Source organism: Gymnodraco acuticeps, unplaced genomic scaffold, assembly GCF_902827175.1.
Source record: "Gymnodraco acuticeps unplaced genomic scaffold, fGymAcu1.1, whole genome shotgun sequence".
Lineage (NCBI taxonomy): Eukaryota > Metazoa > Chordata > Actinopteri > Perciformes > Bathydraconidae > Gymnodraco > Gymnodraco acuticeps.
Window position 1 is genome coordinate 6790564 of NW_022990295.1, and position 26894 is coordinate 6817457.

The following is a 26894-nucleotide window of genomic DNA, read 5'->3' on the forward strand; positions in this document are numbered from 1 at the left end:
TGCAGAGTAAAAAACACTTATTCTTTGAATGTGCGCTATTTTATGAGGGCAGATGCAAACTTTTATTTGTGACAGAAAACTTGAAACTGATCCATGTATACAGGCAGCAAGCTGTGAGTGCATATGGGATGAAAGGCAAAATCTCTCCTATCACTCTAAAATTGCTTCAGTGACCCAGATCCATATTCAGCAGAGCCCCTGCTCAGACTCTCACACTCTATGACAACCTGTTCAATTCACACGCACTGTGGACAGAACCACAGGATGTGAAATGGACACGAGACAGTGTGTTCGTGCATGCATGCGTGTGTGTGTGTGTGTGTGTGTGTGTGTGTGTGTGTGTGTGTGTGTGTGTGTGTGTGTGTGTGTGTGTGTGTGTGTGTGTGTGTGTGTGCTTACATGCAGCCACAGCAGAGCCTGCTCCTGCACAGACGCTGGGTAGCCAGAGAATCTGCAGCTGATGAAGCCAAACATTTCTTCCATGGAGAAGGGCAGCGGGCACAGCTCAATATCAAACATCTTACTGTAAGCAGAAGGCACAACAGAATATAACATTCCTCGGAAACTGTTACACAATCAGTAATGTTTATCTGACTCCTGTTATAACATCCTCCTGTTTATTTATTCAGTACACACAAAAAGAAAAAAAAATGTTTAGTGCCCAGTCATTTCCGTGTTATTTTGCTGAGAATACTGTGTGTGTTTCCATGAAAACTAAAAACACAACTTGTTGTATTTCAATTTGTGCACAGTTTTTAATTGTGCAACTAGCTGTTTTTCCCCTGCTTCCAGTCTTTATGCTAAGCTAAGGTAATTAGCTTCTGGTACTGTATCAGCAACTCTTTTCAAGAAAAATAAAAAGCCGGAAAATGTATCCACCCCTCCAATCTTAAAATGTTCTGTGCTTTAAAAGCTAGTGTCATGCATTATAGACCATTGAAGTAGTATTTTTGGAAAGAGCCTTATTTCCCTGATTCTGTGGACTTCAAACCAATCATTTATCTTTCATGTTAGGGGCACTACAAAAACTGCTATCAGGCTAAATGTTATCTGCACTAGAAATATTTTTAACATAATGTAATGTTGTGGGCAGTTTGCCAGTCATACCTGGGAGTAATAAAATAACACCAGCAAGTGACACAACTGACATCAAGGTACAGATTGTCACTACATTTTTCATAAAGGGTACATCTGAATAAGCACAGCTACATATAACTTAGAACATTTTCACCGCTGCTAATATGGAATAAGACATTTCTTTATTACAGTAATAACAACTACAACACGCAAACACTTGGAGGTGATGGATATACCTGAGCACTTCCCGGAACTCTTTGAGCTGGTTGTCGGGCACCTCGGTGCGGATGGACTCCAACCACTCAGGCATGAAGCACTCCCACAGCGGCTGACTGATGACATTGTAAGGTATCAAACACAGGATCCGATTCAGGCCCTCCTTCAGCTGGGTCACTGTGCTACAGGACTTGTCCCAGTAACCTCCAACCTGGGGAAATGTGTGGATGGAGGGAACACAGCCAAGATCATTCAGATGTGACAGGTGACTTACACTACTTAGTTTTTAAACATCATGGCTTCAGTGAGATGCCGACTAAATGATATGCAGAAATGTTGCAAAGTGCACCATATTCAAAACCTAACCAGAGTTAAAACACATATAAACATATGGGATGCTCATTAGCTGGATATTTGTTGTTATAATGTTCATGTTGGTTCTGTTTTAGAAAAATAACCATATACTGTGTGTTCAGTTGACCTGGATCGTGGCCTTACCCTGGCAAACTCAACAGGCTTGGGCAGCAGACACATCACCATGACGTCAAATCTCACATCGCACACTGTCTTTAACCACTTGGTGACAAACTGAGGCTTTAGCTTCTCCACCAGGCTTCCGACCTCATCGTCCATCATGTAGGCGGTGGAGTGAAACCACTGGAAGACCATGCTGACTAGCCGAGCCAGACTCTCTGTCGGCGTGTTCTCATTGGGTGTGCACAGGCTCACCTGCAGATACACATGAGTGAAGGTCAGACAAGAGAACTCATTAGTCAGGTAACCATGAATTCATCACTGTAGAGATAAGAGGCCATGCACTGCACACATCCTTATCTCTAAACTTCCTGTTATTGACAGACACAGCAGTGATTACACACCAGGAACCAGATGCCGAACTGACTGAGGAGCCGCTGGTCGTGCTGGTCGTCCTCCTTGTTGTCAAACTCGATGTTGTCCAGGGAGTGGTGGGAGGCGGACAGGCCCATCTGACGACGCCTGTTCATCTCAAACTCGCGCTGTTCTGCATGAATTTCTGCCTCCTTGAGAAGACTGGAGGGATATGGAGAGGATAACAGAGGATTCGCAGGGTTATATTGATAGAGTAAGAGCAGGGGAGAAGCTGAAAACACACAAACAAATATCCTGACATGGCATATATATTAATGATCAAATGCTGTGTCGTATTGTTGGCCATGTATTCATTGAAAACCATGTTTCACAGCATTATAGGCGTATGCCCTCTAACTGCGGCTGTGTTAACGCTGTGATGTACCTTATAACAGCTTCAACAGTGCACACAAGCTCCTCTGCTCCGCACTCGCGGGTGTTGATGGGAGGGGGCGAGGTCTGGTACAGATGGGTCTCCGCCGCAGCCCCCACCTCGCTGTGGTGGTTGACATGGCAACGCTTGCAGTAGCGGACAGGCCGGTTGCCATGGCGCCCACAGCAGCCAGCCGAGAAGCAGGTGACCACGGCCCTCCTCACATGAGAGCTACAGTTCTACAAAGCCAAGAAACAGGGGAAAGTAGGCGGAGGAGATCAGTTTATTTCTGTTCTGGGCACTAGGCAACACAATTAAAATATGCCACAATCACAGCCAATAATGCATTATGACAAGTCTCTAAAAATAAACATATTTCTGGCCTCAAAAGCAACTGCTCTGACTTTGAATGTCGTACTCTCCAATATGAATTTGTTTAGAGATGTTGATCTGTCAGAAAAAGTCTTTATGTGTCCCCATGGCGTCTCAGGTTTCTAAAAATAAAATGATGGCACTAGAGGACCATCCTAATCTGATCAGCCTCTAATCTTGTGCCATTAGAGAGATGCATTGCTCCCTATCAAATTAACATATCTGTCCTATAATGGTGAGTTCTCTCATTTACTCAACCAGCTTTCAACAGAAAAGCACAACCCTGATGTTACTGTTATTTATTTACAGTACGTTCTATGTTTGGGTTTTATGGTATATTTATAACTAGTTATTCTCAGATGGAGATGGCAGAGCTGGTGTAAATCCTGGTGGGAGTTCAAAAAAGGTTTTCTGAAATGAGTGTGACAAAGCCTGATCAGAAAGGGAGGTAGTGGATTATACAAAACCCCGGGCAAACCAGGAAGGAGGCCGTTTACCCTGACAACACCGGGCAGCTGCTAGGCCTGTACCTAGATCATCTCACACTTTCCCTGGGTCTCCCTGGAAACCAGCAGGGAGTACTTGCCCTCAGCAGTGCGTTCAACTACAGCGAGAAAACATCATGCCCCAGCAGCTTCATTTGAAATGATGTGGCATTTCCAGTGAATGGACTTCTCAATGAAAAACATGTCAGGTTTATAAATGAATGAGCTACCTATCACAGGTGAAAATGGATTTTGTGAAAATGTCTTCCACAAGGTTAACAGTTTATCATTCTGATGTAGTGAAGATCTGTAACAACAAGCACTGCAAATGTTTATTTGTCCTAAATAAAGGGAAACATTGGATAATGTTCATTATGACACCGAACTGTAGAAGGATGGATCACAAGAGAAAATGAGAGTGTAGGCAACTGCAGTACAAATACAAATATTACCTTCTTTTGACAGATGGCAGATATCTCCGCTGCAAAGACAAATCAAACAAACTTTAAATTTGCAGGCAACGAAAGTAGCTTGCAAAATCAGTCATATGTTTAATTGGAAAATGAAAACTGTTCTTTAAACCTCATATACAAAATGAAGCAGCTTTTACCAATGAAATACAGCTCCAATAATAACATATTATGTATTCATAATATATCAGCCCACTGCAAAGAAAAGCTCCCTTTTCTACTGCAAAGCACAAATTACTTTTTAAAACAGATTTATTGAATTTATATCCTCAGAAACAAAACGTTCTTTAGATTGTACATTTGACTAAATATTGTAACATGTCTCCTTGTCTGTGGGGAAAGAGACAGACTGAGAGACTCTCAGACACCTTGTTGTTTGTGAACGCTCACCTTGGGGCAGGAGGACATCAACAAGCCATTCAGCGTGGTCCCTGAAAAGGTCAGAGTAAAGTCAAATGCTTGATGTACGGACCAACAAATATGTTACAGAGCTGCAACACAAAATATTTCCCCTCAATACCTCACAGAAGACAAAAATAGAGAGTTATAACATGCTATATGCTGGAGAAAAAGAGAAATAAGTGGCTGCGTAGTTTCATTATGATGATCTCATTATCAGCACAAGGGAATTACGTAACCATGGCGATACATTTCCCCTGGGAAAAAGTGAGGAATAATGAGACAGGCAGAAGGTGATGTAGGTTTTGAATGGCATCATATTGAAGGAGGGGGATGGAGGTAGGAGGTGAAACAGATGCCTACCCTGCTATCCTCTGGCTGCACTCCTCGCATATATAAAGAGGAGGGGGCTTGTCTCCCAGGGCAACAGAAAGAGTAGGATCTATACACATCTGCAAAGTAAGAGAGGTATTGTTAAAACATGAATGTGATATTGAATAACATTTTATTTTCCTAAAAACAATAAGTAAATAAACAATTTATGCAAATGTAGGGACTGTACGAAAATACGAGTGGTGAGACAATATGGAAATACATTTTAATAATATCTAAAAATGCATAAAGAGTTTACATAGGGGCATTACAATTTAAACAAGGTAATGGAATGATAATTTTCACATTGCAAAAAAACTCCCATGATCCAACCCCCTTTTTGAATCCCTTACCAACCAAATAAGTCCCTGAGAATTGAATTTCATATTGATAATTTGCTAAGCAAACATTTTCCATTGTTCCCTTCACATTGTGCTCTCCAAGGGTAGTACATCACAATCTTGCCAAATAAATCATGTGACACCTATACCTGTCTCCCCACGCCTCTGTGTGGATGGCTGCGTGCATATGTTGCTCTCTGTTTTCTTGCAACCTGTGCCTGGCCCTGTGCTAAACCTCAATGCTCAGATGGTGCACTGCACTGTAATTTACTGTGCTCACTTGATGCCACCTTATCCTCAAGGGCTGCACGGGGTCACCACTTTCAATTAAGCCCCCCTCCCCTGTACCCCCTCCCTGCACCTGGTAATTGAAATCTGGCCCCAGTCCGTGCCCTTGTTTCTACTTTATTTGTCAGTTTTGAGCACAGTTGAGTAAAGGCAGGCGGAGATTATAAAGCAGAGCAGCGACAGCAGAGACTGGAGCATGTACCATAGAAGCTGATATCATTACCCACTCCCACAGCTGCCCTGATTTATTTACCGAGCAGCTCACAAAAGAAAACCCACCGACACGCACAGTTGAACTCTGAAAGGCAGTCTGACACATGCCCAACGCATTCCCAAAAAGGTTATCGAGGGATTTTAAATACAGAGCTTGCAGTTAATATGTCCTTAAAATATGGCATAAGGCATTGTAGACATACAGGAATGTGGGATCCACAACCACAAACCGGCCATGGAATGTAAACGTGTAATGTTTAAGGCTTATTTAACAAACAAAAAAAGTAATACTGAAGTCACCTTGACAGCCGGTTTATTGATGGCATTGTGGCACTCAATGTGTTGACAGTGGATGGGGTTCCAGGCTTATCCAGGAAATAGAAGAGTCACAAGGCAGTATAAAAGAAAAACGAAGGAAAATAGGGGACATGTTAGACTTTAGTCAGTTTAAGGACACAATAAGCAGAAGATGTGTTAAAGAGTCTGACCTGTGTACTGAAGCCCCCTGTATTCGATGATGGCTCCTGGTGGCTTCAGGTTGGGCCAATAATGAAACAGCATCTGTACAGCCGGAGGCTTGACTTGAGATGGGCCATAGGATATGACATAAAGAAGGTCCTGTAAAGTATAAACATCAACAGGAATCAAAAGGGGCAATGACATTTCAAGAATTGTAATAATTATCAATGGAAGGTAACTAGTTGTAGATTTTCTATCCAACATATTTTGTATCCCTTTATAAAATAAATGTTGCTCTATGTTTATAAAATACTTTAGACGTTACATATTTTTTTGTAGAAAATGTTTTAACGTTTTTTGTAAATACTGAAGGCCTTTTTTTCTAGGACATCGCTATAGGAAGCTAGCAACTGTAGGCTAGACTTTTAGCTTTGTTAGCATAAACATTAGGAGCAGCCGCACCCTGACATTTAAAAACAAGCGGTAGTTTTAGGGTTAGCTATGGGTTATATATTTCAGTTTTTGTAAAGATGTATTATGTTGTATGACATGTCATGTTTTTCTACTTTAGTTTAAGTAGGATATTATGTTTGCCTTTTAACAGAGCCAGCAAGCTGTTCCTAACTTTTTCCAGTGTTTAAACTAATTTAATGCTGGATGCACTTGCTTTAGGTCGGTGGTGTTGTCTTCTCTCTCAGCAAGAAAGCTACTAAGAACAGTTCCCGAAATGTAGAGCATTTAAAAATTATTCAAGGAAACAATGGACTACAGTAACGTATCCTCACCTAAAGGTAGGAATAACTGGTGTCTGCTTTGCTAGCTATATGTTGTGTCATGAGAATGAGACTTTTGCCCACATTGCTATCGTGTTTTGTTTACAAACATGTATAGAGCCAGCTCGGAAAGTTATAAAGATATTGACGGATTTGAATTTGACGGACCAATAACTCATAAACAAATCGGTGTTAAAACACATAATAAGTCTCTTAAGAACTGTAGTAAGAAGAAAATACACGCTAAGACCTAATTTTCCACAAAAAGCTGGACAACTTACATTGGTCTCTGACTTATCTGCGGCTGAGAGAGACAAGTGTACAGGGACCGTCTACAAATTGCAACGGCGAAAGGACAAACATATCATGTCATAGTGAAGTGCAACCAACACCCCCTCACACATGAATGGTCTACTGGTAAGATTACAAAATAAAAATAAATATTATTTTGAAAAATGTAAAATTGTATAATAACTTCACTATTATACAGTGTAGTGTTGCACACAATCACTTAGTAATGGTGACATTGACATTAAACATCTTGTTTGCCTTGTATTCTGTGTATACACAATAATTTAAGTTTTAAAAAATGAACTTGTGTCTTTTACAATGTCTTTGCTATAACATATAATATAATATGTGTTCACTGGAGTCCCACTTTTTAACACTTTAGGCAGGTCCACACATGTTTAATTAAAAATGTGCAGCACCGGATATTCCCCGACTACTTCCATCCAAATACTGACCCTGCCTAATCCTGCTCAGCTTTAGAGAGCGGACGAGATCCAGCGTGTTCCGGACGTTATGGTTAAAATGCTAAAAAAATATTTTTCAAACCCCACCATAGTTTTTTTCAAACCTATTTAGGTAGTTTAACCAAATAGCGCCACTTGATTTTCGTAGCATTAAAAAGAGGAGGTATTGGACATTTTGCACAAAGAAATTCACCCACATTATGCTAAAGCATATTTCTTCAAAACAAGTGTTGTGTTTAAACCAGTAGGAGAGATTAATATGTAGGGTTATTTTGGTAGCATTTTACTGTATGAAAAAGAAGTTCGAAATATTTATGTAGTATATTGTTTAAGAGTTGCATTTTGTAGACTGTCCCTGCATGCTCGTCTCTCCTCTTGACCCCCAGAAAAGAAATATTTATTTTTCTTATCAGAATTTAGTTGAACATAGACGTAACGTTATGACTTCAGCTCACTGTTTTTACACAAATGATCTCATATCTGTATTATGTGTTTATATGACACGTACCTTCCACACTTCCTGTTTGTGCTTCATTAGACACTCCAACAATTGACAGTGATATACTAGGAAGAAGAAGAGACCAGCTTAAGGAATGAGCCATTACCACACAACATTACAGTGAAGGTTTTCTTTCTTGGAAAGCAGCCGTTATGATGGTTTACCTGGATTTGTTGTGTACTGCATTGCAATCATGAGCATAGAGGATGCAGACAGATTGACATAGGCAGGGACTCCACCCTCCCTCCGAGTGGAGCCCACTACACACAAGCAGGGAGGAAAAAAATAAAAATGTACTTTATGCTCTGTTCAATATAGTAGCATATTTATTAAATGAAATAGGATAAATACAATTAATGAATCACTAATTATCTGAACCTAATTAATTTATGACAGGAAGTGAATTAGTTGTCTAAATGATACTCACATATAGCCATGGGGAGGAAAGAGGTGCTCAAGTACTCAATGATGTCTTTGTGAAGGAAAGGGGGAAATGTGGCTAAAGTGGAGATCATTGTATAGGGCAAAGTGCTGAGAATATCATCACTGAGAAAGGGCAGGAGGCAAGTTGTTGTGTAAAATATGGACTGTCCCAAATCTGAGGGGAAAGGGAAAAGGGCAAAAAAAAGGACAGAGAGATACACAGAGACTCATTCAAATCACAGTACATACAGTATTCACATACTGTATGCAGTTGCAGATGTCATAATTACATGAAATTTCAGTCATAAGATAATTTACATACTAAAACATTTTAACAGTGAAATAAAGAAGAACATTTGCCATATGAACTTTAGCTGAGGGCGGAGAGATTTCTTTAACAGCCACTAAAGTACAGTTTGCCCCCAGGAAAAGTTGAGCATTCAAGTCAAGGAGGTAGGTTTTCATGCTTTTGAGCTTCTTTAACAGTGGTAAAATATTTATGAAAAACAAGAGCACTGACTGTGATGCAGCCTAGGTCCATGAAAAACATTGCAGATAATATTCATTCTCACATATATTCTAAATGTATTGAAAATAACAAAAGGAATCACTTTCTCTGATGTCTACGTTTAAAACACGTTATAAACACACTTACAGCTCTGTTAAAATCCAACATTTTCAATATTTTGTAATGCTTTTAAATAATAATCACGACACACTTTAAAGCAATTTCTAGTTACTTATCAAATCTAGTATCATAATACTTTATGATTTTCACTCACATTTTTCACAAGGATCATATCAAAATTCCCATAGTAATAATCATTCATAATAATCAACAATTGTATTATAAATGCTTTATAATGTCTTCAGAGAATTGTTTGAAAAGCATTAGGAATATTAATGAGTGCATATAACTATAATTATACAGCTATATAACCAGATTAAAACACAATATAAGTATTTTTATACTGCATTATAGACATTGCCATCATAGAAAGTGTTTCCAAATACACATAACATTAGCCTAACTTTCCCATTTAACCTATTTACTTGCACATGACAACATAAGTAAAACATTTCTCCCACTTTACATAACACACATGCAATCAAGTATGATACACAGAAGAGAAGGCCTATGTCTGGTGTATCCAATGGCTTATGAACGATTAAGTTGACAGGATCCAGCGTGCTCCCAATCACCCCATGCATCCCTCAAGATCCTCAGCAGGACTTCTCTCCTCCAGTTACAAAAGAGGCCAAAAAAGCAGCAGTGGCTTCATGCAGGCCAGGCGGCTCGGGGATGATGATGACAAACAGTGGTGCACTGGGCCTTGACTCACCATGCTGACCGTGCTGCAGCAGGGGCACCAGGTCAAGCAGGGTCACGAGGGTCACATAGAGGCCCTGATAGTCCAGAGAGGGGTACTCTGAGAGCTGAGCGTCCCGACTCTGCTGCCCCTGCCCCCCGCGGTCTGACGGGGCATCGCGCAGAACGCTGTAAAGGAGGGAGCGAGTAACTGTAGGGTTGATGGAACTGACTTGTGGTCTTAGAGATGGGGTGAGTGGGAATGGCACAGGAAAAAGACACATGGTCATGGGCACGGCCAAATTGGAAGCTTCCTGGTTCTCCTTCCTGCCTGTGCGGGACAGAATGCTGCTCCGGGGCGGGAGGGGAGGGGAGGGAGGGTAGGGGAGGGGAACAAGGGAAAAAAAGAGACAACAAAGACACAAAAAAACAGCACATTACATTGAAATGGCACTACAGAGACAGCGTAAATAGAAAAAAACAAACCCAGATAAACCCCACATAGGATGCAGTGTCTCACTATTTGACTGTTTCACTGAAGGCACGGGCAATTTTTCCCTGCTTTGTCGGTTCAGAGTGACTTTAATTCAATTAATCTCGTTTTGTCTGCACTTGGAAAACAAAAAAAACATGAGCACAAACTGCAATGATCACTGCATCTCATGCGTATCTGGTGACAAGGAGCAAAAATATAAAAAATGGCATGTTTTCAGTGGCAACCCCATACTTCTCCAAAAAGGTACAGTGCAATTGACTGTCCCTCGATGGCTGCCATCTTTCAATCAGCAAGGTCAGAAGCTGCCATGCAAAAAGGCCAATGAGCCGTGGAATAAAATAAAAATAAATGTCCTTGTCTTTGGTGGGGCTGTCAAGGATGGGAGTGACACCAAATTGGCTCAGGGAAAATACAGAGGTGACACTTTTGAAACATGCTTCAGCCAGTAATAAACATGTGTGTGAAGTTAGATCAAATGCCCATAGGTCACAGCACATGTTTATTGCACCAGAGAAATAATGTCCGTATGCATACGTTATGATACTGTACCAGTATCATTGGGAGAAATAATGAGATCCAACAGGCATATGGATTCAGGTTTCTAAAATAAATGTAACAACTAATCTACGGTAGAGGAGAAACTATAATGACAAAGGAATAGGTTGTTTCAGGGGGAGATGACTGGTAGCATTATGTTTGTGAGCTAATGCAGGATGGACAATTGTGTTTGCTGTTCCCTGGGGAAGGTGGTGGACATTTTAAAAATCTCAAGAGAGGAGAAAAAACAAAAGGAAAAACTAGTTGGGTTGAGTGTGGAGCATCTCAGGTGGAGGAGGGGGAAGGGGGGCCAGAGAGCATTGCTCTTTTTACAGCACATTAAAGAGCTAAGCTGTTCTATCAGGCAAATGATTGGGATTTATCAAGAGAGCCCAGATTATAAATTCTGATGTATTGTATTTTGGTTTTTAATTTATTTTGAAAGGTCACTCAAAAAGTAGAGTTACAGCATGTTCGGGCATTGAGAAAGGGGATTTCAATATTTTTTAACATGACAATATATGCATAATGTTTAGCCATTTAGATCTTTAGATTTACACTGTCAACAACAGAATGTAACATTTTCTGACTTATCCCCCCAAAGTTATACTCTGTAAGATTTAAGTCAGTGTCGATTTTTTTAATAAAGCTGAATTAATATACAACGTAAACTTGAACAGGGCTTATTTCAAAACAACAGACCATATCTCAGAGTATGACTTTTTCACTGCCCATATAGAAAACATCATTATTTTGAACAATGAACATAGAGATAAACAGACACGCTCTCACGCATACACTAAACAAATACACATAAAGATACACACATATGTGCATACATACACACACTCATACATACAAACAACACAGAGTTTACAGACATGTACGACACATTAAACACATGTAGAAATGCACTGATACAGACACATGACATACATCGACTGTCAAACCCTGCACTGTCAATACGAAGTCATTTACTAAGCAGTAATTCATAGCACAGTCAGCCTTCCTAAAAGTACATATTTACAGACAGTCATGTCAAACAATAAGATTTCTGCTGTCTACAGTCACTCTGCTTAGAGTGATGCAGTTTGGCATGGAGTCATCATGGCTCACTGATTCAGAGCTCAGTCTGACTTGGAGAAATATGACAAAGATACATCTCGTCTTTAGAGAGGCATATATATATAATTGTCAGTGAAGAGACCATTTTAACCCTTCTTTATTTTATGTTCTGCAGCTGACCTGCACTAACCCTACAATTGGTGTATGAAACAGCAACTACCTCCTTTGGCGATTTCAGTTTTTCATTCCAGGAACATGACACATGCCTGCTCCTCTTTTCAAGGCACCACTTTCTGCCTGTCTTTCTCTTTCATTTCTCTCTTTCTTCACCCTGGGCTTCAGAAGGCACAGGTGTATGGATAATCCTGCAGTCCCTGCTGAGGAAACCAGACCCTTATAATAGTGCAGAGCATTACTTGCACCGCATATCTGAGGCTTAGAGAGTCTGCTTTGGGAACAAATCAAGCAACTGTTTAACTGTGGCATCATAGCTTTTCACACTCAAATTACGCTGTCCCTTAGTGACAAAAACGTCACTTGGTTTAACACATATTCCCACAGTTGCAGTCCCTGTCATGATCCATCTGTGCCAAAAACATATGAGAAGCCCTGTTTAAAAGTAAAGGGACTGGACAGCCCTTCAGCGAAGCACAAAATGACCAGAATACACTGTGAGCATCACTCAGCAGAGGAATAGTCCTTATGGAGCTGAGCATGAAGTGTAGAATTGAGGCCAGCTGCCAATCTTAAATAGATTGCACCCTAAGCTGATAATAATGATAAAAGTGGGGCATATAAATTCAGCCGTCAGTAATCTCTCCCTTTTTTGCAAAGTGGCTAATAAGTTAGGACACCACTAATATTGTCTTTAAAAGCAGCAGCCAGGAAGGCTAAACTAACCATATGACATACCACAATATCCCATCACTTCATGGTGAAGATGTCCCAGCGGGAGAAATCGTGGGACATGACACATTGTGAATAAGATGTGTCCAAAATGGCTGCCTACTTGACCTGTGTTGGAGAGGAAATTACATACTGTCCCTTCCACAGGCTTTCACAGGACCCAGGGGAACAGGCTGACCCTGCAACTCTCCACCAGCCTCCTCTGGGAAGGACACAACAGGCCACGCTCATTTAGCAAGAGACCACTGAATCAATAAACATCCCTGAGCCTCCTATCCCTGATGCTTTAACAGAACACCATAACTTCATATCCGCTCTAAAGTGGCCCTTCTGTCAAACCTTTCAGAAAGTGTCTCAGAACAACCTGCTGTAAGTTATCTGGCCTGACTGAGAAAGGAAGCTAAATATCAAACATCCTACAGTCTGGTACTTCACCTGTTGGCTCCAAAGCAGGGTACTTACCTGAGCAGGGTTTGGGAAAAGTATTTCAGTGTGTTTGCAATGTCTGTTCCGGAGGGCACAGGGTAAATATTGTGTTGCACACGGTTGTGATACTCTTGCAAGTATCGTATCTTAGAGGCAACTAGACAAAATAAAGAGCAGAGTAACAAGCAAATCAACTAGTGAGACTCATCATATGAATCTGAGTACACAGATAAGGCAAATGGCATGACATGCATGAAGCTGTGCTCCTGTTGCAGTTTTTTGGCCAAGATCCATGCATTTAATGCGGATGTACTAATTATCAAGTTAAACAAAGAGTCTGTGTTCCCATGGCTCTCTGGCCTTCTCCAGGTGACCTTTTTGGTACATCGGTGGGGTCACAGGCATCCCTAGAGGATGATATAACCTATTGCTTACAGAAACAAGCTTATGTACAAAAGGTTGCCAGTTCAAGTCCCAAGACAAGATGGGAAAATACAGTCAGCATGAGACAGTAAAGAGGGATTACTCATCCCTTAACATTTGATACTGAGACACATTTCAGCAAGAACCCTTTCTATGTTGAACTCCCCCCTCAGGTCACTTGTTTTATACATGAATGTGTTATTTTTGTTTGGTTTATTAGGAGCTAAATTAAGCTGAAGGGGGTGATTGTTGACCCATTTTCTGTGACTTTGGGCAGTGGTGTTTAGCTTCCTCCCTGACCTGTAGATGACAAATCCCAAAAATACAAATAACAGCTGTAGGCATTTGAGCATGTGTGGTCAAAGTCTGTGCTGCAAAACATACTGTAGCACACATGCTTCTCTCTTCTTATATCTTAATATCTTGAGGGATTTTTAAAACCTTTGATGCCTTAAAAGTAACATGCATATGTTTAAAGAAATACGGAAACAACAGCTGTCAAGTTGTTTTTCTGATGCTAGCCTGAATAATTATTCCATATTGCCCACAAACATTTTCAGAAAAATACAACTTTTAGCAAATTGAAATGGAAGCCCCCCACACATAAAGTTTGACCACATATTTGTAATGTGTTATATACTGAAAACACGCAATAGGCTATCTGATTAATAGTTTGAACAGAATTGCCAACAGGAATAAAGAAGCAAATCTAAGGATAGGGGCTGCTTTCCACCTGTTCAAAAGCAATCGGAGGAATAAGGGGGAAAATGAACAGCAGTCTTTCCGGAAGGTGTGATCAAACCACATTATTGATAAATAATAATGCCACCGTATTTTTCAGTAAAAAAAAATACTGTCAAGTCGACCTTGACATCAACAGCACACCTCGCTTTCTGCACGCGTCTCATCCAGCCACGTCAATCAAAAAAAGATAACATGACGATGTAGCCGTTGAATGATTTTTCCCTCAACATGCAGAGAAACACATATACACATTGTCTCCGGTGCTGAGCCCCCCAGCCAGCCTCTGCAATGAGAAGACGTGTTGCAACCTGCCATGGCAACCGCGGTTTCATCACCAAGGACAGCTACCCTCATTCGCTTTCTTGGTTAAAACAAAAATCACATTCCCAGTTTCCAAAACCACCATGACATGACAGGAAAAACACACACACAAAGCCGTACTTACACTGCTCCGCCTTCGTAGACATTTCGCAGACACTTGGGGGAACATAGAACCAAAACTGTCAATTGTTTTAGTGTTTTTTTCCCCTCCCCGGCGCTGTGTTTTCCTCAGTCGTGAAAAAGTGAATATACCCCCCTTGCAGCCCAGGCTCGTCTGATTGTACCACTCTGCGTGATGGATTTATACACTGTGGGTTTTCAGCGGTGGTGCGGTCGCTTTTTGCAGAATTAAATCAAAGAGTCAATTTTGTGAGACCGTTTTTAATTTTAGGAATATTATTCTTTCGTAACGGAGAGGAATGTTGATGTACATCTGCCACAGCATACCTTTCCAAATGGACTGATCCGCCTTTGACAAATTGTCATTCAAGATTTCCAGCAACCCTATCACTGCTATTTGAACTGATTATAGGAGGGGAATACCAAGGAAAAACCTATTTGGCCTGCGCATTTGTATTGTATTTGTCCTGCATATAAACATGCAACAGATGGTTGTCACATTGTTATGATCATAAGTATAACGTGATATTTTTAATCTCCACATGTTTTTTGGTTTGAATGTTTTTTGGGGATATTTACAGTAGGCTACATATTTAGTTTGTAATTGACATCATTTCCTGACTTTGGTAACAAGCAGTGCAAAAAACTATGTAGGTTCATTTTTAATCCCCAAGTAACACATAAGGCTTACAAAATGAATTATCATTACGTTTTGTTATCTAATGTACTTATACTGGCCCACCATTCGGCATGCCTGTGATAAAAATATGCATTTTTTTAAAGGAGCAAAATACAACTGAAAGATGGACTTGAAATGACCGACACTTCCCTATAGTTTGTGCCAAGAACTGTCTGTGTAATTCCATCTCTCATCCAGCTGATTAAGAGCAACATCCTGTCACTGCACCCTGGAATGACCCCTACTTCTTATTGCTTGAGAAGTTTATGCTATGAAGCAAATATTAAGCTTTTCCAAACACTGCAGTAATCACAGCAGTCAACTAATTGGCTTTCAGATTGCATGTCTTAGAAAAAAAAACAATCAATGGCAGAGATCACATCAAAGTCTTTATACAGGGAAACTGTCTCATTATAACGTTTTACATTCCTTAATAGCATTTTACACATTGGAAAATCCACAAACAATAATAGTGCACAGGTGTCTTCCTGAATGCAGAGCTCTTGCAGAAGTCAGGGTTGTTGAGATGATCTTTGCTTGTATTCTGGGATATGATGCATGATCCATCCAGCGGGGGCCAAGAGAGTCATAGCAAACGCACAGAGAGCAAGTAAAGATTGCTGTAAGAAAGTCCATGAGAAAATAAAAAGAAATGCATGAGGAAGGAGTTTTAGTACACATATCAAGGCACTGTTGTATAGCTCCCAAACGTCATCATCTACAGGTTGTGGGGATTGAACACCTGTGTCCACAACAGAAGGTCCCAAACTTAGTGACTCACCAGGTGATTTAACAGCAGACTGCATTTATATCATCCTTCCATGGTATTCCCTTTGTCCCTCTGCACTCTGGTATTCCTAACCATGAGCCAAGCTTTGTAAAAGCCCAAGTGTATGTCCCAGAGGACAGATCAACAGATTTATAGTGGCATAAACATTGGCCGCTATGTTGCAGTTCCATCATAGGATCCCTTTACAGAGGCCAGAGTTTCATACTGACTTATGGATAAGAAATGAATAAAACATCCCCCCCACTCTGCAGACTTGGGAATACAGTTTGCTTGAATTCCTCGCATTAAGGGAAATACAGTGAAATACAACAGATACTGACTCTCCAAGACAGTTTCACTGTTTGTGTGCCAACATCATACTTATATTTTAATTGATTGTAGTTTACAGTCAAACAATCTGGTTTGCCTTTCAATTCAACTATATCATACGTCTAACAAAAAAAATCAGTCCTACCCCTGGCCCGATCTTGTCCTTCGGCGGTTTGCTGTAGATTGACCTCTGATTTTGCAGAATGGCTTTCATCCGCCTGGGCCAGGTCAGTATTGGTCTCCTGAGAAGGGAAAACATCTTAACGCTCACAGAGTCACTTGCCACGACTGGAAAACAGTAGTTTTTCTGTGGAAATGTTTTCTCATGTCCTGTGAGATACTAACTGTTTTCATCTAATTCCCATCACTGTTCCTGGGAGGAGTTACTTCCATGGTCCAAAGACCTTCATGTAAACATAGGCTACTGAGCAACCTCTCATCAGGATAAGAAATCTGGCCTCGCCTATGAGAGAAAAAGGATAGTAGGGATCAACATTATAATCAATTTTTGACTATAAAGAATTGGAGTAGTTGTTCAGTAAGTCAACATATTCCACTGATCCAACATTAATTCAAAATCTTCAATGTATATGTTGTTTCCAGTAGAGTGGGTATTTTTTTAACAAGTAAACTACAATCTGCCAAGATTTAGAGTTTGAATAAGTACCAGTATCTTGTTAAATAACTATTTTTGACATCAAGTATAAAATAGAAATGCCAAAACTCTAACATTACATGATGGGAAATCATAAAGTAGACAAGCACATTCATTTATCTGAAGTAAATGATGACATATACTCACAATTAAATATATTAAATACTGTGTTAGCATTAAACCTGATCCATAGGGTAAAACATAACAAATGCAAGAAGCTTAAAAAGTACATTATTAAGTGCATTATCTACAATAACACACCACAATGTAAACATAGGGTCACTCAATTGTCTTAATAAACAACATTGCCTTGACTTGCCAGCTTACAATAGGGCTACCATTTGATTAAAGTGCTTAGGATCCTTAATTATTAATGTGAGAGCATGCAGACCGGTGAGTATAAAGATATTCACAGCCTGTCTTTGGTTTTTCAGGAGTCCCTTTCAGTTACATTTTTCCAGATTTCTTATTCAGTGTCACTTCACGTTTATGTTATTATGTCAAATTTGACGGGGCGTTTGAATGCAAATCGGCTCGTGTTTGCAGAAAAACTGCAAAAAAGACCATGGTGGCCATAGGCTTAAAATAATTCAAAAGGAAAGCTGGCCTTGGTTATAGCCTACACTGGGTGCCAAACACGTTTTGGACAACATTATATGTAATGTGTCGCCCTCAACAGGACGCTCAACGAACTTCAATCAAATGACAATACGATATTATACCATTTAATTTCAACCAGTAATGGGTCGATCATGTGTTTTTTTTTAAGTGTAAAGTGACACATTTTCATGGCCAAATTCATGTTGAAGCCACCATGACATAGCTAAAAGTTAACAATATGTTTAATTTATATTAATGATATTTTAAGTAGGCTTCCACTGGTTATGTTGCCCCCTACCTAAAAACCCACATCCTTATCTACGGGGAAACGTAATGGAAGATTTATATACCGTTTTAACGGAATTGCATTGCTAGGCAACAGGGTATTTTCTCTGAGATGTATGTGATGTTATTCACATATAACAACAGCAAATAAACTGGGACACATTAGGAATGTTAATGTGAAATGTAACTGTAAAAATATTTAAAAGACATCTTGATAATGATACGAAGCTCCAATAATCCTCATTGCCGCAAATACACCACTAGGGGGCACTCGCAATTGTGTTATTGCACAAAGGGCTCGGAGTACTGACGGGCCTCTTGACCAGTCTCCGTACAGCGATTGAGAACCTGTCAAGCTGAAGAAGATACAGGAAAGAAAGGTATTTGGCCTCCAAATATAAAGCAAATAAAGGCGCAGGACAGGCTTGCCTAGACTACCAAGACTGACTTGTAATAATCTTAACAAAAATATAACTGGTAAAATTGCATTAGTTAAAGGGTTTAAATAGATATAAATGGCTGTTATCAGATAAAGTTGTTGTTGTACACATTCAAAATGGTTACATTCCATGTTTTATTTTGAAAGTCTGACCGGAAGCACCATTTCATAATCTGGCTATCTTGAAATGGTTAGCGCTGGGATAGGCCATCACAACCACCCAAAAAGGCGTTGTGCTACCATGGGGAAATACCGAACCGAAAATAAAAATGGCTTTGGTGTAGTTTTTAGTCTAGGTAATTGCTGGAAATTCGCAAGAAAGTCGATGCAAGTGGAAATGGTCGCATATTAGGGATCAAATGTGGACGTTGACGTCGAGCCGTGCGTAATGAGCAGAGTTGGAAAAAGAAGGTGTTGAGCTGCATTTTTTTCTCTCTCTGCCAGGGACAACTTGGGTCGGAGTACTGTCTGAACTACGAGGTGATACGAAGGTAAAAAAAAATGCCCACGAAGCTCTCCACTTTCTGGTAAAAAATATTTCTAAACAGTTGCATTGCATCCTGCTCGAAGTACATTTCTGTTTCCGATGGAGAACGTTAACGGTAAAGTCAAAGCGACACAGAGCAGAGATAGCTAACCCTAGCCTCCTAGGATATGCTACTAATTACAGGGCTGAGGTGAATATGACTCCTCTCGCCAGGCTGTCGCCAAATATTTGGACATTACTTCCCTTTTTTATCAGCTGAGGCAAACAACCCACTTGGTTTTTCCTCGTACAAGCACTTTTAACTAGGGCTTCCGCTGGGCACCGATAGCCCCCCGATAGCCAAAGAGCAACAATAGCTCCGCGTAAACGTATGGCTAACAAAGCCATCGCAAATGATTATTTTCTGTACTGCTTACAGAGGGGAACACTTCCTCCGTTTTTGTGAGGCTTGGTAGATGGAAAAGTTCGGGATGAATGTACATTTTAACTCTGCAGATACACCTACATGTTGCTGTTTATTGCCTCTGTGTCAGATAGTTGTTGATAGGTTGTGCTATGGCAACAATGTGGCCTGCCATTAATTGCAATCTATAGCATACTTGTGGAAAATGTTTTATTGATATCAGAGTCATATAATAATTTCCAGTAGTCAAATATCCAGTTTATACTTGAAGGTCAGGTTGTAGGTATTCTGTTTTGTTTATAGTTTATTATTTGCCTGAGCCAACAACATATTCCAATCTTACTGTTTTTTCTTTAACAAGGTGTATAATATATGTAAATTCCACCATCTATTTAATTGCTGAAGAGCCATATGCACACTGTGGTAATCCTGTGGTAATCTCACTGACATTCGTGCTGGACTCAGCATTCTGTACACCCTGCCTCCCTCTGAAAGACAACCTGTGTATCACTCTGTCTTTTCATTTGGAAAAGGTGCATTCACTGCGCTCTGCAGCATATAGGGTTGTCATTTTACCAGGTTAAGTATTTGTGTCAGTGCTCCAGGGCAATATAATGACATGTAATTATTGCACTTACATGCTCAGAAGTCAATGACAAGCATGAAAGGCTGCAAACCTGCAAGTACTCGCCACAGAGTGACTGAATGAGCTGGACTTTGGCCTGAGTGTTGTTTACCCTGGCCAGTTGGATGGAGAACTCAACAAGGAGCATTGACAACTCACTTAAAATGAGCACTCATTGTTACCCAGGCTGCCATTCATTCTTTTGAGGTTGACCGCCAGGCTGTGTTTATATAGTCATTAGTGTGTGCTAACTTAACATTTATTTATTTAAAAGATGGCCCTGTTTGTTTGTTTTCCTCAGAATGTCATTCATCCGTTCAGTTGTTGTCACTTTAGGTGGCCTCGTGTTAACCCAAAGGTCTTAAAGAAAATACGTTGTTAAGGCTGATACAATTTCATGTGTGAAGCCCTCTTTTTTATGTTCTTACAATGGCCTGCAGAGCAAAAAAGATACTATCAGCTGAGAACATAGTCTGTGAAATGGTAAATATTCATCACTAGGGTTCATATTGTTGGTTGACTGGCTAATCCCGAGGCTGCCCACCATGAGTCATCACTGTGGAGACTTTTGTTTCCTCTGTCTGTCTGTCATTTCAGTGTGTTGCTGTTTTCTAGTCCGTTCTGACTCCTGTAGTTTCCTGTAGCTCTCCTGGTAGAGAGTCTGTAATCAGTTGAATGGCCTGATTAACTGTAATTCTGATTGCAAGTTAAAGGGCTGCTGAATTGTGTCATTTCAGACAACATATCACATCATTATTTCATTTAGAGAGAGTCATTTATTCTGTTTTATTTTTGTATCCACATGCAGTCCATATTCCCTTACACACGTTGTTGCGAGATGTATACGGACACATCAATACGGTGGAGGTCACTCCGGCAGAAGGTTCCAGCTCACTGCTGCATTGCCTAAAATGTCCCCTTCTGATTGTATCAAATATCCAAACAGTCTAAAAGGAATATCTGACGCTCTATTTTCTAACCGTACATGTCATTTAAAAGCTTTACTGTCAGCAAAACCTTCCTTTTTCTGATATACCTCTAAACATATCATCTGAATTGCTAACAATGGATTAGTTGACATATTTCCTGCATTTCTTCTGTATAGTTGTATGCTGGGCCACAACATAAATTATCTACACTTCTCCTAGGATCAGTGTGATGGCTGGGACAAGCCAACAGTGGACTAATACAAATCCCCTTTTTAATTAAATTATATCAAACTGTGTATTTAAGAGCTCTGACACATTTATTGCACTTTACAGCTACTGTGTAATTTTAAAATAGTGCTTTGAGGGGATGTATTTCTACAGTTGCTGCTCTTTCAGGCAGACCTGAATGTGATATTGGCACAGTGATTGCTCCTCTTTGTAAGATTAGTGGCTGTGTCATTGAGCCTAACAAAGATTACTGTCAAAAGGTGGTGATTACATCATTTCATTCATAGAACTCACAGTGGGACCAATGGAGAGCACATCACCTAGGTGTCTTTGTGCCATTTGAGCAAATCAATGGGACAACTACTCTACAATAATCGGAAAGACAAGAAATATAAAATTCTCAATCATCTGCTACACTGCCCAAGTCATTTTCCACATTACTTTTGATTGCTGAAGACTTGTCATGCTGCCCTAGCTTCATTACAGCTGTCACTTTGATTCAACATATTGGCTGTGTGTTTCATTAGCAGAGCTCTGGATGGCCGGTAAAAACCTGCTTTGAAATAATAAGAACATGCTCCTGAATTTTTGGGGTTTCAGACAGGAAATGAGAACCAGATACCTACTGCTTCCCCCTTCTTTTGCCATGATGAGGAAATCTACATAAATGATTGATAAAGTGCCCTGACTGTCATTTGAATAATACATCGGACCTTTTCTTGTGCCAAGCAGTTTTGTATAGTAATGTTCTGTGGGAGTCTGGGATTCTGTCTTTTAAACCTGTGCAAGTGGCTAATTTAAATAAAAGAAAATGATCCAAGTGTCTGAGGCAAGGTGAGCCCTTGCATATGTCTTTGTGTATGTAGAGAGAGATAGGTGGGGGCAGGGAGTGTCTGCTGTCACCTCTCATTAGGGACATATAGTCCAGCTCGGCCGGTGTCTGCCCTGTGGAACTGCCCCCCGCCCGAGCCCAACAGAGCAGCACACTGTTTCAGTCTAAACTACAGGAAAGTGTCGAAATCACAGAGTTTATGTCAGAGATGCTTCATGTTGAACAGTGCACGTCTGAAGGAAATGGCTGTCTTAAATTATGCTTTTAGAATTCTGCACTGCAGCTAAAGTTACATTTGGTTCACTCATTTGAATGAGTTAAAACCGGGAGTCAGTGTATTGTTCGATTGATGTGCTGGTTGCTTTGCTTTATTCCGCCTCTGCTGTGCTCCTTTGAGGAACCCACCCCTCTACCCCCTTTCTAAACAAGGCGGTATATATCTCAAGGGCTTCTTCCTCTCCTACATATTCAAATAAAATGTCTAATTTTGTCCAAATGAATTCCCTGTGAAGATGGAGCTTATTTAAAGCGGTCTAATGGAATAAAGATCAACCAACATTTTTATTGGAGTGCTCCAGTGTGACTGCCTGCCTGGTGACTGTTTGTGAGTGTGGAGTAAGAGGCTGTGGTTTTCCATTGAACCCTTGGGAGGCTGGGCTGTGCTGTTCTACCGGGGCAGACACCATGATTTATTGGTATGGTAGGCAGGAAAAACTAGCAGGCTGAGATAAAACAGATTTCCCATCACACTCAAGTTCTCCGTCTGGCATGAAAAACAGATGAAATGTGAACATATATATCACTGTTTTTATATGTAGTTATGTAGAGGTCAGAGCTAAGAGAATTACATTTCCAAGTCTCTTGATCATGGGCACATATGAGCATATTTATTCAAAGTTACCCGAGATGTAAGTGGCGTTGAACAATTGAGAAATTGTCCCTCTGGTTTGGAAAACAATCAAAATAGTTTTGATCTCCAATGGGCTTGCTCTTAAAAATAAACCTAGACTCAGTTTGTAATTAATAGCCTGATGGTGCGCTTAGCTAATGAGGTGCCCTGTTTTCTGCGGAGCCAGGGCCAGTACATAGAAGAGAGCAGAAAGGTTATTGCAAGTGCCTTTCATTTGACTGGTGCTGAGATATGTAGCTATTTGCTGCAGTTGACCTCTCTCGCTCACATTTTTGATTTGACCAAACCATATCAATGAGAAAACACTAATAAAATATTTTGTCCTATAGAAGTAGTTACTCAACTGAAGCTGTAGCTAAATGGAATTCAGCCATCATTCATTTGAATAATTTGCATCTGCTTTCCTACAGTAAATTGTAGAAAATGTCATCTTTGAAGAAAGCTTGGAGGAAAATTGTTAATTGGACAAAAAAAACAGACGGCAATGTCTTTTTGTTTGGCTAAATGCAATTAATTAAATCCCTACAAGTCAAAGTATTTCATCCCATTGATGCCAAAAACATATTACATATTCAATAGGCAACATGCACACAATGGCCTAATGCAACTATAAGTTTTAATGGCAAAGCTACCACTGCTGCATGGCAACATCTCTGACATATTTGTATCACATTATAATATATATTGTCATATTGACCTTCTCTTTCTCACATAATGCACTACATTTATTTTCACATTGAAAAGAGTTTCACTGAGTTTTCTGACTGTACTGACGTGATCAGACTACAGATCCATAGCTTGAAAGTTAGCTTAGAGATATTTCAATAGTAATTAAATGAGAATGTAAAACTAAGCTGCCTGGCTCAAATTGATATGGCCCTGGTCAATGAATTTTCCTTAATGTTCTGTATAATTATACTCTGAATGCACATAGACCTGGAAAAACCTCCGCATTTCTAATTGGAATGTTAAATAAGAGTGTGATAGGGAGTATATGCAGAGTGTGTTGTACCTTCCTTTTGACCTACCTTCTTCATTAGGGCTGCACGATATTGAAAAAAACATTGCGATATATTTTTTTCCCCTGCCATATATATTGCGTTTTTTTTAACTATATTTAACCGGATGAAGGATTTTAGTCACGGACATCTGGATCTTAACAGGTTGACTCATCATGATCTAACATGTCATGATAATGCATGTTGCTTACCCTCAAATAAGGGGGTTCATCTGTGAATGAAGAAGAGAAGAACCTTTTTGTATCCAAAATAGTTCCAGATGGCAGATGTTGCTTTTCTTTTTGGAAGTAAATCTTCATTCTCGCCGGTATTGTCCTCCTGTGCCTCGCTCATTTTTTACCGGTGTTTTGATGGTCTGCAAACTAGCGGGGCGGGGCCCGCTGTGATCGCGCAAGTTTTCCTTTTGTAGCAAGCAGCAAAATAATTGTAACATGACGTGTTTGAGTTAATTTACCTACTTAATATCTATCGCACGTCCTAAAAAAAATGAATAAAATCGCACGTCCCTGCGATGTAAATATCGCGGTTATCGCCATGACACGATATATCGTTCAGCCCTAATCTGCATTAGATTTGTTGTTGACTGCCACTGCCTCCTGAGTTTCCTGAGGGCTGAACAAAGGAAGTCTCTGTTAACACAAGTCACCATTGAAGATTAAAGATACAACAAAGCCTGAACACAAAGTCCTCAAGACTGTCACTCTAAAAAGGCCTCCTCATCATATTTATTTTGCATTTCAGGCCTTTCAAAATTGCCATGGCAGAATTGATTCATGATAGCGCTTTAATCAATGTGGCTGAAACAGTGCGATAGATTGTAATAGATGTCCTTTTGTTCCGCTCGCTTAACATTGACGCCCCTGGCTATTCATTATCTTTTGACAGAGTCCAAACAGTCAAAACGCAACATTTTAAAAGGCCTTCACTCTTTGACTTCATCATCTCTCTTACTGTTCTCTCTGTGCTCTTTCATGTTTCTTCCTCCAGGTATGGCAGGCTGGGCCTGGGGCTCTGAAGCCACTTCAGAGGATCCGTGCCTGACCCACGACTAAGGATTGAGAGGAATACGTTGTCTGAGCAGAATGACTCAGCAAGAGGGGGGACCCCAAATAGCAAGTGAAGAGAAGTGAGGATGGGTGCCAATGGTTCCAGCTATCCACACTCATGCTCCCCACGCATAGGGGGAAATGCACAGGCACAGCAGACTTTTATAGGTTGGTATTTTATCTATCTTATTTAATTAAGAGCGTTATGATGGGTTGCACTGTTAACAAAGACCACTCTGATAGATGATTCTGTGTTTTCAGCCAACAAATGATAAAATATCTCTGTTAAGGTGCCGTTTACACGAGGACAAAACGGGTTGTATCTGTTACTTTACTTTTCACACGAGGCCGACACGTAATCGCGGAAACGGACCCCGCAAACGATAACGGGTCTCAAGGTGGATAGATCTTGTTGGAGATTTGGAGGGATAACTGGTCCGCTTTTCAAATCTCCGCGCGTTCCTATGAAGCTGGTTATAATACAGGAAGGAATCCATATCTACAAAGTAACCGTTAACAATAATCTACTTTAATGGCAATATGACAATGCAATACAATCATTACAATACAACATGATATATTACAGTTATATTGTAATGCTTAAGGAGTAATGCCGGCTTACTCCTGCACTGGTTCGCATACTGCAGAGCTACTTTCACCCGAGGGCAGCATGTGAAGAAGAGGCCGAACGCCAGGGATCCACCGGATATATACCAGAGTAAGAAGGAGGGGTTTGGTGTTAGGTCAGCTGGTCATCTTTTCAGGTCATCTCATTGGGAGACGCAACGCTGGCCAGCAGGAAACCAAACAGGCTCACTTTCCAACAAAAGGTCTCAAGGCCTGCATACCTACACCTCCCCCACAGAGCAATAAAACCCTGTTTACTCCAACCAGCCCAGAATGTTTATAGCCATTTGTAGTCCTTACATTTATGAAAGGATAAAACAGAGAAATCAATATAAAACACAAACACAGGTATTGTTTGAACAGTATTCACTTAACTGCTACTATTGATAACCACCAGAGAAACCCAAGAGACCTCTCTTAACATCACAAACACGGTAGCTAGATCTAAGTTGAATGCAAATCAGGACATGCTCTCACCTTCCCCCATCTTCCTTTGTCCTCAAAAACACATGTCAACAGGCCCCAAATCCAGCTCACAGTTTTACCCAAATTATTCTCATTTTAAGCTTATCCACAGTTTGCTAACATGAATAAATACAAATATAACTCTACAAATCCCCCTTTTTATCTCCTTCTCCAGAGATAAACTTAGACAAGGCATTTTGAAATATACCCACTGTCATTCTTTTCTACTGTGTCCGTAAATCCATCCGAAGCTGGTATTTAGAGTACTTGAAACCTTCATGGAGACAGAACACCACTTTCCATGGCAGTGAAGAAACCATGATAGCTGAGTGCTAGAATCATCAGCCCCCCCCCCCCCCCCCCCCCCCCGGAGGAATAGCCCACAAGGACAGCTAATAGGGAGGGGGAGATGCAGCTTTCCCTTCACGGGTAGAACTGATCAGAGTGAAGTAGACTCCTCTGCTGCCTCGACAAGTCCCCTGTGCCGTCCTGGCTTGCCGTGTCCCAATCCGCTGACAGCAGCTTCTGGGCTGCCTGCTAGAGAGATGTCTTCCTCCTCCTCGTCCTCCGGCCCGCTGATGGCGGCTTCCGGGTCGATGCTGTAGAGATGTCTCCAGGGTCCTGCTCCTCCAGTCTGCTGCTTCCGAGTAGTCCACGTCGGCCAGGGCCACGTCCGTCCTGATGTCGTCCCCTGGTCCTAGTAGGTGGTTTCCCCGCCGCACACTGGCTCCCGTGGTACGAGCTGTCCCCCTTTCCTCCCAGGCAGACGGCATAAGAGGTCCGCTGGGTCACTCGGTCGGGGTCGGACAGCCTGGG

The 26894-nt window shown here is 40.7% G+C and overlaps 2 protein-coding genes and 1 long non-coding RNA gene across 11 annotated transcripts in view; 1 reads left to right on the forward strand and 2 right to left on the reverse strand.

Annotated features, from left to right (window-relative positions):
- LOC117549986 (protein unc-79 homolog) overlaps positions 1-14910 on the reverse strand; it is a 32853-nt gene extending 17943 nt beyond the window's left edge. For 6 of the 9 annotated variants that reach the window (XM_034222222.1, XM_034222226.1, XM_034222224.1 and 3 more), the window contains exons 1-16: positions 14755-14910; positions 13179-13299; positions 9747-10060; positions 8408-8578; positions 8145-8240; positions 7990-8045; positions 5983-6112; positions 5795-5859; positions 4644-4732; positions 4272-4312; positions 3864-3892; positions 2567-2793; positions 2172-2343; positions 1792-2022; positions 1314-1504; positions 400-523 (exon numbers count right to left, since the gene is read on the reverse strand). In XM_034222222.1, coding sequence (XP_034078113.1) covers positions 400-523; positions 1314-1504; positions 1792-2022; positions 2172-2343; positions 2567-2793; positions 3864-3892; positions 4272-4312; positions 4644-4732; positions 5795-5859; positions 5983-6112; positions 7990-8045; positions 8145-8240; positions 8408-8578; positions 9747-10060; positions 13179-13299; positions 14755-14776 — 2079 coding nt within the window. In that variant the 5' untranslated portion in view covers positions 14777-14910. Of the gene's footprint in view, positions 1-399; positions 524-1313; positions 1505-1791; positions 2023-2171; positions 2344-2566; positions 2794-3863; positions 3893-4271; positions 4313-4643; positions 4733-5794; positions 5860-5982; positions 6113-7007; positions 7088-7989; positions 8046-8144; positions 8241-8407; positions 8579-9746; positions 10061-13178; positions 13300-14754 lie in introns of those variants that run through there. The other 3 variants (XM_034222227.1, XM_034222229.1, XM_034222230.1) reach the window with 3 other exon arrangements.
- Positions 14911-15805: 895 nt separating this feature from the next.
- On the reverse strand, positions 15806-16863 carry LOC117549889. The gene is made up of 2 exons (XR_004569541.1): positions 16674-16863; positions 15806-16049 (listed from the first exon to the last, which is right to left on the reverse strand). It is a non-coding gene; the product is annotated as an uncharacterized LOC117549889 (long non-coding RNA).
- Positions 16864-18697: 1834 nt separating this feature from the next.
- The window catches only part of btbd7 (BTB (POZ) domain containing 7), a 37131-nt gene continuing 28934 nt past the window's right edge, over positions 18698-26894 (forward strand). Inside the window, exons 1-2 of the mRNA XM_034222004.1 lie at positions 18698-18998; positions 24928-25154. Coding sequence (XP_034077895.1) covers positions 25073-25154 — 82 coding nt within the window. The 5' untranslated portion in view covers positions 18698-18998; positions 24928-25072. The remainder of the gene's footprint in view (positions 18999-24927; positions 25155-26894) is intronic.